Source organism: Watersipora subatra, chromosome 9 (genome assembly GCF_963576615.1).
Source record: "Watersipora subatra chromosome 9, tzWatSuba1.1, whole genome shotgun sequence".
NCBI classification, from domain to species: Eukaryota; Metazoa; Bryozoa; class Gymnolaemata; order Cheilostomatida; family Watersiporidae; genus Watersipora; species Watersipora subatra.
Genome location: NC_088716.1, coordinates 52,031,040 through 52,044,782, shown reverse-complemented (window position 1 = coordinate 52,044,782; position 13,743 = coordinate 52,031,040). Strand labels below are relative to the sequence as shown.

General features: G+C 35.2%; 2 protein-coding genes across 4 annotated transcripts in view; one reads left to right on the top strand and one right to left on the bottom strand.

Annotated features, from left to right (window-relative positions):
* The window catches only part of LOC137403861 (zinc finger protein 26-like), a 29,784-nt gene extending 26,666 nt beyond the window's left edge, over positions 1 to 3,118 (bottom strand). Inside the window, exons 1-3 of the mRNA XM_068089953.1 lie at positions 3,059 to 3,118; positions 316 to 373; positions 51 to 150 (exon numbers count right to left, since the gene is read on the bottom strand). Coding sequence (XP_067946054.1) covers positions 51 to 150; positions 316 to 373; positions 3,059 to 3,086 — 186 coding nt within the window. The 5' untranslated portion in view covers positions 3,087 to 3,118. The remainder of the gene's footprint in view (positions 1 to 50; positions 151 to 315; positions 374 to 3,058) is intronic.
* Positions 1 to 13,743, top strand: part of LOC137403636 (charged multivesicular body protein 1B2-like) — a 233,842-nt gene that overhangs the window by 218,427 nt on the left and 1,672 nt on the right. The window contains exons 1-5 of one of the 3 annotated variants that reach the window (XM_068089614.1): positions 4,169 to 4,319; positions 7,769 to 7,866; positions 8,236 to 8,333; positions 9,638 to 9,853; positions 13,075 to 13,226. In XM_068089614.1, coding sequence (XP_067945715.1) covers positions 7,851 to 7,866; positions 8,236 to 8,333; positions 9,638 to 9,853; positions 13,075 to 13,226 — 482 coding nt within the window. In that variant the 5' untranslated portion in view covers positions 4,169 to 4,319; positions 7,769 to 7,850. Of the gene's footprint in view, positions 1 to 4,168; positions 4,320 to 7,768; positions 7,867 to 8,235; positions 8,334 to 9,637; positions 9,854 to 13,074; positions 13,227 to 13,743 lie in introns of those variants that run through there. The other 2 variants (XM_068089615.1, XM_068089616.1) reach the window with 2 other exon arrangements.

Below are 13,743 nucleotides of genomic sequence, written 5' to 3'. Positions count from 1 at the left end.
GAGACTACCTTGATAGCTTTAAACACATAGCCACATCATATCTCACCGACCTTGGAAGGATTTTTATTTTGCAATGTAGTTTCCACCTCAACTTGTTCAATAATGAATTCATCTGGCTGTTTTTCTGGAGGCTTCTCGGGAGAGGCTTTTCTGCAATTCAGAAACCAGGTTGCTAAACATTGATAGCTTTCCAATACAATTGCTATTATGTAATACATTTACATTGTAATCATATAAACTAAATGCTTTGTTGACAAGAATGCTAAATTAGAAAGTCAAACCAGATTATTAAACTATTATCAATATTATTATTACTTTGATTCCACAATGATAGGAACGACCGCCTCCACCTTGACCTTCTTGGCTAGAGAGTCTAAAACATAGTTAGTAGTGTTGTTGATCTAAATATATACAATAGTGCTAGGCCATATTTGTGATGGTGTAAAAATGCAGACAATGGTTATAGACCAGCGTTCGAAATAGGGAGGTACGCAGGAATACGGCGTATCCCTAAGAAGAAATTATGAGGGTACTCTCTGAAAAGCGTATTCCTAACATTATTTTGCTCATATATTATTAAAATGCGATAAAATCGCTATGAAGTCTACAAATATTCACACAACTTTTCAATCTTTTAGCTCGAGTGTCTCTCAGACCAAAAACAGTAAGCACTATCGGAGGGGTGACACTGCATCCGCGCTACTAATCATTGAGCAAGTTCTTCGCGTCAACGGATCAACTATACTACTTTGTGAAAAGCATGAATTCCTTCAACTTTTCTTCAAGCAACACAATCAACGGGCATCCTTGTCACCTGTCCAAAGACATCACCAAATAGCTTGAGAATATTCCATGTGCAGGCATTTTTTGGTCTTTTGCTAATCAAAATAAACTTTCTCAGAAAACTTATTTAAGTTCTAAAGCAAATTGTTTCTTCACTACCATTCTTATTTTTACTTGATTAATAATGAAATGCCATAGACCAATTGATAGTTACTTCAAAGGTGAGTGAGAGTATGTGCTGATTGATTAACCTTACTAACATTAGAAATGATTGGATCATACCTTTTGCACTAGAAACTTATAAATCCCTTACTTATTATGACCTGAACTAGAAATGATAGCTTATTACAGCCCTGCCACTAGAAATGATGGAATTATGGAAAAGAAATGGTAGGATCATTTACCTTCATTGTGATGCCAACTTGAATCTCTCTGTTTATTTAAAGGTGTACCCCAAATAGCTTGCAAGTGAAAGGAGTAGCATTTTCACATCAGGTGCACAGGCTATTATGAAACCTCAATTAATCACAAAGCTTTTTCCAGAATATCTGATGAGGAGTGTAGGTGTATCACACAGCTCCAAATAATTAATATCATGCAGGGCAATGCTTGTAAATTAATGTATTATGTATAACTGATCAACTCATTACCTAAACTATGCTAATACTACATTAAACCTAAGATTTATCTTAGAGGAATAGGAATGATGAAAGTCTGAGGCCATTAAATTTAAATTTTAGACTAGCGGGTTCCTTAGCTATTTGGGACACAACTTTAATGGGTGATATTATTGAGATTTAAGGTGATCTCTGTTTGCTAGGTTTCCTTTTGTGTCTATGTTAAAAGATAAGGCCGTATGTGCTTGCTTAACTAAAGGTTGACTTGCAACAAAATTCACATTACAGTTATCTGGTATCAAAAGATTTGCCATGTCTTACTCTGTTGTGTTGTAGGTGCCAAATATGTGGAAATGTGATTACAAGCTCTTAAAAGCTCAAAAACGAAAAGCCGCCGAAGATTGGAATCTCTTTATTTCGATGACGTAGCCATGAAATTTGGTTGTCTTGTCACGTGATGTTCTCACGTGAATTGAAAAGCCAATAAAAAGCTCAATATAAAACTTATCGTAGCACTAGGATATGACAAACACTTCGGGTTTTACCGAAGACCCCGTATCAAATATAGATGCTCGCTACTTTACAGTTTTGTTTCGGTTTGGTCTAATCGGCAAGTCATAATCTGATCATGTGGCCCAATACTTCGCAAATAATTTCTGCAGCACTTTTTGATTATCACAAGTGACCAACAGGCTCGTCATGATTATCAGACAATGATATGTACTCCTTCAAGCTAAGGCTAAAAAATTAAACGAATTTTTACGGTAAGTTATAGGATATCACTGCTTAAAGTGACAGCATTACAATGATGATAAAACATACGCGTAAGAACAATAGACATGGTTTTATTGAATGCGTGAAGTATATTTGTGAAAATATTTTGACGAATAAGGTTGCATGAAAGTGTAAACAGAAACCATCTACCACAACTATGTCACATTTGAGCCGTTTTGGAAAAAGAATCCAAACTACGGCGTTCTCGTGTGGCTGCGATTAACTGTTCATTTTTGAGCTTTTCAGAGCTTGTAATCACATTCCCACATATTTGGCATTTACAACACAACAGAGTAAGACATGGTGAATCTTTTGATATCAAATAACTGTAATGTGAATTTTGTTGCAAGTCAACCTTTTAAAGTTAAACCATTCTCATTTTTCCTGAGTAGTTGATTTTCTTGGGAAAACTTGAAATTTCCCTTCTTATTTTTTGTTGCACTGATTGTTTCTTCCAAAATCATTTCATTTTTATGTTAATGAATATATCTGTGAAGTTGAGCACTCAAGATGAATTTACTGTGTAATAAAATAATACCAATTTGTACCAACAAAATATGTGTTCTTTCACTGAAAAGCTATGGAAATTAGGTATAAAACAGACTATCTTACAAAAACCTTCGCGGGTGAGTTCCCCGCACCCCCGTCTAAGGAGAGGGCCCTCCGGCATCTCTCTTGGACTCTCCCCGCGCTGCTACGCGACTTGGATGGGCCGTTGGCCCGGGAATCGACTCACCTACCTGTCACCATAGAGTACCTCCATAACAACCCTTACATTTCAAACACTGTTATAGACCATTATCATGGACTGTTTAAGCATAACTGAAAGTGTTAACTAGGTACAAAACTTCACAAACTACAAGCCATTAACAGAGTAGAAGCACCTGTGAATTTCTTGGTCTTTCCAAGCATTTCAGCAGCTGAACGTCTTTTGCAATTCCGTGACGGCCTGCCCGACATGATGAAAAGTCTGCAAGCTCCCCAAAACAAAGAATATCTAAAGAAGGTAAAAGGCGAGGCCTGACAAGTCATAAGACAAAAACAGATGACAGCATAAATAATTTGTTAATCAGACTGGACAATTAAAAATCTGCAACAGGCTAGAGTCAATAAACTTTTCCTATCATAAATTTAGCCAAAATTGGCGGTTCTATTTATATAGCTCTAACAACAAGCGCATAGTCTCTTTGACAAAAACAGAAGGGCGTTTTGGAAAAAGAATACTAAAAAATAATAAACAAGATCCGGTAAATTATTTAAATTAATTTATATATAGAAGCATGAGTGCAGTCATGTAAGAAGCACATGAGCAGCTCAGCGACAGCCTTCAAAAAGTAATTGACAACAAATGTTTTATCAAATTGTATTGTCTGCAAAATACAACACTTCAAAAACGCGGGTATAATTTTACGAAACTTAGTGACAACTGATCTCACCATTTCCATTCATATTTGTTTGTTCAAGTGTGCACAATTACACTGCATTGAAGCAACCGCAAAGATCGAAAGGGTTGAAAATAAGCAATTATACAAAATAGAATAACTCGAATATCTATATCACAAATGTTAAAAAATTGAAAATAATGGAATACGAGAAGGGGTATGGCGAGTCAAAATTAATGGCGAGTCTGATAACTATGCGAATGCAAATTTAAAGTGAATTAAAACTTATTTTGATGAAATAGCTACATCAAAACAAGTAATCGATGTATTTATACTACACAAATGTTAATTTGAAACACTTATGTTGTTTTATTTTAAATATATTGATGATAATTCATGAAGCAAATGTTAGACAGCGATTCAGCTACCGACATTTTGCGCGGTCATAAAACGCTTCGCTAGAGAGCGCCTTAGTAATCTATGCGCTGTCGTCACCAGAACCTGTGAAGTAGCCGTAGTTCTATACAAATATAATTTATACGGGCATATACAAGTAATACGTTTCGAATGCGTAAAGCGCAGGCAGTATAAATACTGACTCAGAATCACCGTATAGTGATTATTATCAGCTCAGAGGGATTTCCTTATTCAATATAATCCACGCATACAAGTGTGTTTAAAAAGTTGAGGTAGTTTGATAGAAATAGTCTTACAGTGTTTTAGTTTATATTTTGAACGTATAGGTTAACCGTTTAACTGACTGGTAAGTGTTTAGGATTGCGCAAAGAACACACAAACTGTAATAACTTATGTAAATGGTTTACTTTTCTTACGATTCCAATACTCTAAAGTCTTATTGTATTAATTGAGGAAACGTGTCTATATGTTACTTACAAGTACATAAAATAATATGCTTCGTTACATAGACGATCTTAAATCGTAGTGAGTATGTTTGTGTTGATCTTAGCAAATAATGTTATAAACAAATTATATCTCGTATTCTTTTCTGCGTCTGTGTCCTTGGTTCAATAGTATTAAATAAGCTATTCAACTAATGATTTAAAAAAAACTTATTTATACTCACTACAAAGTTTCAAAAGTTTTCATTTATAGACTACCACATTTTTTATATTTGTAAATGGATTTGGAGGCATTAACTTTATTTACACGGCCTTGGTTCCAGGCCATGATCTACAGTACATGTAGGCCTATTAGCCCGTTTATTTTTTAACTGTGGCTTTTAGTGATTTACCTCATACAGTCTTTAAGCATTTGTCTATATGAGTAGCCACAACTATCGGCTCTTTCCTTTGGTACTATAATTACAAGCCAGCGTTTTCATGCCTCCACAAGGTTCTCGTTTAACCTAAGTTTTCGTCTGGGTCATAGTTGACCCTCTGGTGAGGTCAGGTTAAACACTACTCACCAAAGTCTTTAGAAGATACTTTATGGTCACTTAGAAATAAAGCTTTTGCTCTATATATGTGGATTTCTCTTTAGGTCAGCTACTAGTCACCTAAAGTAGCACTTGTCACTAGCCTTGCTACCACTCTATTTGCTATAAACTTGATGCAACTCATCACACTTCTCAGCAAGTTTTTTCTTTAGGTTCACAAATGAGCGAGGACGCAAGCATATTTTTGTATTAACCAGTTTTTCTATGCAATAGCAATTTTGTTATGTTGGTCTGTGTAACCGGCAGAGTTGTCATACCAATTGACTGAAAAATGCGGAGCATTTTTATGTATGTCGTATATTTAAATAAACATCAATTAATAAAGATTTTTCTTTCAGGATGTAGTATACGTAGATGAACTCTTTCTGTTAGAATTCTCAGTTGAACAAGAGGTAATACAGAACAGATTTGTGTTTGTTGAATTAGGGGACAGTGAAGTAGTACAGAACAACTTCAGGCGCAGATCAAATAATGTTGAGCACTTTGTATGGAACAATGCAAAGCTTTTTTAGATGTTGTTTTAGATGAGGGGAACATGAAGGACAAATTGAGCATGTTCCAAATGCAGTTACTATATAGTGTCTTAGCGTATTTAGCTCACCTCCTAATAAGTGTTCCAAAGAGAAATAAAAAAGAATACATTTTGCACACCCTTTGAAATGTTTATTTAATTGTTTTTATTATCATGCGGTTTAGCTGGCTTTTTTTCATTGTTTTTCTAGGCCAAAATTTAGAAGCATGTAAAACTACAATGTTAACAAATGTTCTTACTTCAAGTAAATTCTTTTTTTCATCTCAAATACGTAACATTTCAGTCTCTTTAATTCTGGAAACACCATAAAACCTAAAGTTTGTCTCTACAAAAAATAAATAAGAAGACAATGACCTGTTCATTTGAAAAGTCAATTTGATGTGAGTTTAGTCACTAGTAATGCCATTTGTTGATGCATCGTAAGTGCTGTTGATTGCAACTCAGATTTTAATGGCCAACTGTTGTTAAAAAAAGTTGCACTTATAGTTTTTGGATTCTTTTATATAATCTTGATTTAGATTAAAAACATGATTCCGATGGCATGAAATACGGTGTGACAAAGTGTGTTGAAGTACATGGTTTAGTTTATTACTGTATGGAGTCATACACGAAGTTTAATTACCGCTGGAATAGCTTTGCCTCCTACACAAGAAAGAGGCAAATAGGTACCCATTAGCCTGTTAGCTCAACCATTGTACACTGGCACCAGTGTCTTCCAAGGCTTTCAGTAACATCTTTTTAATGAATGTAGGGATCGTACGTGCTTCTCCTGATTTCAAGTTGCACTAATAATTTGATGTATTTCAAATATTATTTACTTGAGTGTCTTCATCTCTCTCTCATATATAATTACAGTCTATCTTGGGAGCATCCTGGGAGCTTAATGCATTCTGGGACTAAGCTCGTTTGTCAATGTTCGCTCGTATATCAATGCAATACTTCCTATATAAAATAACTAAATGCAAATTTATTCATTCCCAAACTATAAATATCCACTTAAAAACAAGATATTACAATGGAAAAGCGTGTTTTTAATTGTTATAATTCAATACTTATGCTCACACAGTAATAAATACCTATTTAATGGTTATGATCTGCAATAAAATGTAACATTACTATGTATGCAATTCTTACCTTCGAACGAACATAGTGGCTAATGGCGGTGTGAAAGTGACTTAACGGCAACACGTTCAGTACACTAGACTTTTGTGACGCTATGTAACAGAAACATTGAATTTAATTTAAATAATTTTAGCTTACTAAACACACACTTGAAGTAAGTTTTAATCTTTTACTTAACTTTAATTTTGTCCTTGTTTTAATTTTTTATTATCAGTTTCCGGCTTGGTGCTTTTTGACTCATGGCTCTTTCTCCTCGAATCAGTTTGAAAAAACTGATTCGAGGAGAAAGACCAAGCGATGCTACTCTCGAAAACGGATTCTCGCATACTTTGCCATTGAGTGGCCAACAAGGACCGGCGTGTATGCTTTTATCTCAAAGCTCTCTCGTGCTCGAGGCAAAAATTTGCTCGAAATTGTGCTTGTACATGTATCTTGATTTTCTCATATGTCGAGATCCGATTGTACAATGAGGACATTTTCATAACCTGGTTTGTTGGTGTAAGGCTTTCTAAATTCCTTAATTGTCCCAGGCATAACAATTTTGTTTTGTCAGTCCGTACTATATGCTTATAAAGACGGATTAAGTAAAACATTAAGTTAGTCGTGTACATGTATATTAATACGAAAGTTCTCTTCTTTTAAACATATGTAAACACAATAGCTTCCTGCATATTATACCGTTGCTTCACTTCATTGCCGTTGTTGCTGTTAGTATTACAGATGCAGCTGGATGTGGTAAGATGGGTTTAGATACTTTTGCGTTGGAATGTGGGAAATATCTATCACCACATGTGTAACAGTGATTTCAAAAACTGATTTTGTGTGCCTGGAGTAATACTAATAACATTTGTGAAGTTGTCTTTTCATGTTGGATAATTTGTTGTTTGCATGAAAATATAGAGGTTGCCTTAGGTTGTTTAATAGTCTTTATGTACTTTGAGGTTAGTCTATCAGACACCTACAACCACGTCTCTGACGAATTGAAATTAACATGAAATATAGAGTTTCTCGAGTTGCCAATATTGGCAAAAGCAGATAGTGCCCTCGATGACTTTTTGATAAAATCTGTCTTTGTTGTATTGTTTTATAATATTTCTTGCAGAGAGGCTGATTGCACTTGACAAAAAGAAAGGATAAAACCTTACTCAGATACTGTCAGTCAACCTATCACGCATATAGTCAAGATGCCTAACATGGAAAGTATCCTTCTCAGCTTCCAGCTGCTTCCTTTTCATGTGTGACATCATTATTTTTGTTCTATGATCAACAGCTGGTATTCGTGTAAACCTGTTAACAGGAAGCCAGTTCCAAAGTTATGGTTTACTCGGTTCATGGAAGATTAACTTCGAGTTCCTTAGCTACTAATTATAGACCTTAGCGATTTCTTCTTAAAATTGTTTCTATCTGCTGTTTTTACTGCGGTTTTCGGTACTCAATAAAAATTGAGTTTTTGATGACACTGAATGTGCACATACATGTGCTCTTTATTCTCTGGCAATATTATCATTTGCTAGTGTTGTTCCATTTTGTGCTCTTGCAATGTCTGTTCTCCTTAACATCAAAATGCAGAGGAACTGTTTAACCTCAAATTTGCTGCTAAAGATTTAGAGCGCAATGCAAAAAAATCAGAAAAGACAGAACGTGAAGAAAAAGTAAAACTGAAGAAGGTAAGTAAACCTTTACAAATAAACAATTAATTTTGCACGCGTTTAAAGGATGATCTTGATCTTTGTTAGAAATTATCCTCCCCCCTATTTGCATTGGTGTTGAGAAAACAACTCCTAAGTTTAAATTTGAAAGTACACCCTACCGTTTGACATACTAACAAATCTGTCTTTGTACGGTACATTTCTCTTGAAATTAATGCGGTATCCAGATTGCTCCTTACAAAGTTGGTTTATACTGTTGATAGCTGCCCAACAGATTTTTCATGTTGAATACAGTTACACAGTTAGACTCTAACTTATGATTAGTTCTTTAACATATTGGTGTAAAATTACAGCAGATATTTGACTTTGCAATTGAATTGATTTTTAGTGTGCATTTGAACTTTCTAAGCATCACTGGTTTATAAAAAAAACTGAAAAGTGGGTGAGATAAACAAAAAAGCTCAAATAAGCATATAAGTCTAGCGAGTTTATGTTTGATTTAGTCTAGGTTGAAGTAAGTTGCTTTGCATTATATTTGCTTTGCTTTTGCATACTTTGCTGGGACTCCGCACCCACACTTCTATGCACACACCTCTAAAGTAGAGTAACCATAAAAAACCTCTTATTAACTGTTGTTTTATCAATAGCTTTTTTACTTTTAGTTATTTTAAATTGTTGTAATATATTGCGCAGATATCTACAGGGTTTATTTAGGATTTATTGCAATTGCAGGATCTTTTCATTAAACTCTTTTCTTCAATATATCTTGGTTTTAACATGCAAAGCAGATCTCAAAATGAATTAAATTTGTATGCAGGAGTTTTATTATACAAGTGTACTCAGTAATCCACTGTTTTTATGCAGTCTGTTGTGTGTATCAGTAGACAGTCTTGTGGCTCTGGTGCATTTCAATCTCTGTATGGATATAGTGAATTTAAGGTTGTAGTAACAGAAAGTTTTTGTTTATCAACTTTTATTTATTTTTCTTTCTTTCTTTTGGCGTGTAATGAAAAACATCCTTTTGTTGAGGAGTACCAATGTCAATAAAAGGTTATATATACAAGTACAGATGGTGTTGGCGAGTACAATTATTTCTGCTTTCCATTGATAGTAACAATTGATTACTAGCATGTTTAGTGATTACCTTGTATAAGTTAGTGTTGTAATTTATATACCAGACTATCTATATGTCAGTTGTCTATCATTAAAGACAATTGATACTACGCAAGATGTTGAAGTCAGTTTATGTCATGATTGGTTTTGCCTTTTACACTTTGATTATAATGAATAATTTCCTCTTTGCAACGCCGCCTCTTTTATAGGCAATTCAAAAAGGAAACATGGAGGGTGCTAAGATTCATGCTGAGAACGCGATAAGACAAAAAAATCAAGCTTTGAACTATAGACGAATGAGCGCTCGCATAGACGCTGTTGCTTCAAGAGTGCAGACAGCAGTCACCACTAAGCAGGTCACCAAGTCTATGGGAGGAGTCGTAAAGAGCATGGAGTCAGCCATGCGCTCCATGAACTTGGAACAGGTGGGGCTTTTCTGTATTTTCCTTCAAGTATTAAAGGAGTTTTATAGAGACAAAGTCTATGCGTTTTGAAAAAATCAATGCAGAGTGACTTTATCTTTATTTGGAGTCATTTCCTCTTGAAGTTTATTGCTCAGCAGCTATAACACTAGATTGTTGAAAATCAGTCTACCATTACTACTAATGTTTTATACTGCTTCTGGCCAAAAACAATTGAATACAGAGTTCTATCACAATGAAACAGTCTTCCAATAAAGTTACTTAAAATTTCAGTTTTCAGTAATTTTAAAAATATGTCAAGAACCACTTGTTAAACCCGAATTAATCAAAACCAGCCTATATTTTAATGAGATGGTGAATGTTGTCTTCATTGCCCAGTATTTTTTTTTCATTTAAGCAACATTGTAGTTACAGTGGAAGCTCGCCATGCAACATTAATCCGTTCCGGTGTTTTGGTCGTAAGGCGAAAATGCCGTATAGAGGGGTATAGAAACCTATAATAGTAGTTATCTAATGCAAACATTCACAGGTAAAATCATCAAAATTTCACAAATAGACTTTCAAGTCTATGCCTACTAAACGGTAAATGCTTAACAGAGAGTGTTATATACCAAGCTGTTGTGGACGCGGAAAATGCACAATACTCACAACAATCATATGTAGGGCTGAGTGTGACATCATTTAAGAAAAGATATTCTAACCACAAATCATCTTTCTATTCTGCCAACAAAAAAAACTCCACCAAACTGAGCGAATACATATGGAAGCTGAAAGAGAATGACATTAACTATAACATGAGCTGGCAAATTATCAAGCATGCACCTTCTTTTAATCGGTCTACAAAACTCGGCAACTTTTGTCAATGGGAAAAATTCTATATAGTTCACGAGCCACAGCTATCAACATTAAACAACAGAGTAGAAATGATATCGACATGTAGACATGCACGAAAGTGCAGACTGTGTCACATTACATGAATTCTGTTACCATACAACCTTCGTTTATAGTGTCTTTTAATCCTATTTATTTTAAACCTATAATTGCTTAGCTTGCATATATACATTTTACCAACCTTTGGTCATTTTTCCTAAAGAGTGCACCTACTATGCACGAAAATATTTAGTAGTAAAACGTTTTGATCAATTTGGTAACTTTTACTCAAATTTGATTATATTGGCAATACATATATGCTTATGTGAAGCATTACGTTGGGAGCAGTAAAAATGTGTAGTTGTTAGTATCTGAACTTGCCTTAGTGTAAAGAACAAACCAAGTGATGCAAATTTAAATTTAGTTCAAACATAAATAAAATTACAAAAAGATTTCTGTACATTTATAAAATTCTTATGTCCGGTTCTTTTTAAATCAAGCACTAATAGATTCTACACGAGTCATATTGTAATTAGAAGTTGTCTTCCTTTTTGAATTTGAGTAGTTCCCAGGGTAGTTTTGTATCTGCGGATAGATTGTGCGTGTACTATGCTGATTGCTGTTTGCTTTGTCTATTGCTGACATAGATTACATCCTCTGAAGCACTTAATACAATAAGGCTTTTATGTAATTCTACGATTCACAGCTTGTAGCCATGTTCCTGAGAGGCATTGTGTCAATAGAATGTATTTTGAGCTACTTTTAACGAGCCAAAACTGACGACCATATTTAGGATTACCCTATTTAACCATGTTATCGATGCTTATCATTCTTATTCCTAAGTAAATACTTAACTTTCCAACCATGAATGAGAAAGCATACATTTGAACACTTGGCAGCACCGGTGTCAGGGGTCTTTTGCTCTAGAAAATTGCATCAGCACTTTGGTTTAAGCTGTGCCAGTTTGCTTCAATTGGATGTCACAGATAGTAAAATGTCTGCTGCTGGCAGCTTTCACCAGGCGTATAAGTGTGAAGCTGAGTCTTGTGTTACCTTCTCAAAATAATGCGATGTTCGCAACCTTTCTAGCGTGAGGGGCCTTAACTTCGACTCTCAGTAAGGGTAATGTTAGAAAGGTCATCCATGCAGAAAGAGCTGGCCACCTTTGAGCAACAACCGCTGTAGGTGATGGCGATGCCACATAGTATGTATTTAGGAGAAAAATCTTGTTTTAATCAATGTAGAGTAGTTTCTGTACTGCTAGACATTAAATAATATAGGAAGGATTATGGTTGTAACAGACTATTCGAAGTATCTAACATCGTTGCTCAAGCCTGTCTTGTAAGTTGTAATTATTTTGGCAGCCTGTTTTGAAAATCCAATTCTGAGAGTTTAACAAGTTTCTTTTGACTCACCAAACCTGGCTGCACTTTAGATTCCATCATGTTAACAGTCATTGTTCCTTAGAGGAACCATCATAATTGTGATGTTGAAGTTGTTTGTAACAAGTTAGAAAGGTTTACATTAGTTTGATAATCCTGCCCAACAAAGCATTATCCTTAGCTTTCCCATTGGCTTGGTCTTTCCTCCTCAATTGTGTAGCCATAGCGCCAGACGAGTATTCTTTATAATTGCTCTCAGCTATTCATGACATTCACGAGTCATTGCCGCTGCGCATTACATAATCTGCTGCATTCCGGTAACATTACCCACTTGACAATCCCTCTTCTCACTCTCAGACCTTTATGGCAAAAAGACAGGGATCCTGAGATTTTACAAAAGATGGCCTCTATAACATTGTAGATGGCTGTGAAGATTTTACGCGCAATCACTTAAGGCATCATCGGGTCTGTCTACAACCCCATCATATATCTTACTAGATGAATGCTTTTGGTAACAAGATACTTACCCAATGAATTTCAGTAACTTACCTAGTTAAGATTTTACCTAGCAAGCTAGTAAAATCTAACTGTAGTAAGAGCCACGTCAGAAACTAGCTTAATAAATGTTACGTTACACTTAATGGCCTTGGTGCTAGTTAATAACCCCAAGCGCTTTAAGCATAAGTATTTTAACCGATGTAATGACTAATAACATCATTAATCCCTTGTATCGCAAGGAGAGGAGCCCGTGTGGCTTAGTGTGTAAGCTAGCTGTCTTCAGAACGGAAGGTGTTGAGTTCAAATCCAGTACAAAGTGCATTTTTTTGTTGCTAAAACTTTATCGCTATAACTGGACACACGACAGACCAACAAAAAGACAGACAAACACTGAGATTTATATCATTTGTTTGTTTGTTTTTGTTTGTTTATTTCATCAATAGGAAAATATGTCTTATTGTTATTGATCTCCAGATCTCTCAACTGATGGACCGGTTTGAGACACAATTTGAAAACTTGGATGTGCAAAGCCAAGTTATGGAAAACACAATGATGGCCTCTTCCACGCTGACTACACCCCAAGGAGAAGTAGATTCACTCATGGCACAGGCTGCTGATGAAGCTGGGTAAGTGATGGAGTAGTAATTCCTCCTCCAGGCGTACCTACAGAGCATGTATGGGGTTCACCCACAATATCAAGCTATTAGTAGATGATGGAGATCTCTAGTTACCAGCCAATGATGCTTCGTAACAGCAAGTGTTATAATAAACCTTGAAAAAATATCAACACAGTTGCCAGGCAAGGCACTTGTTTACATGAGCGATTTGTAGCGCTAGATTGATTTACATTAGATATATTTGAAATGAAACATTCGATGGCAATAAGAATCTCAGTTTGCATATCGATTTCCATCTCAATATTAATCGTTCAAAAGCTGAAATATTTGCCACCAAAAATGTAGTATGACCACAGTATTGAAAGTGAGAAAGCTGCCATTAAAAATCCAGCATATTAATTTTGTTTGGAGCCATTGGTCATTACTTGAACCGATGACTCCCAAACAGCACAGGTGAACTGCTTTTACAATTGAATACATATGATAGTACATATATTTGTACATATATTAGTACATATATTAGTAC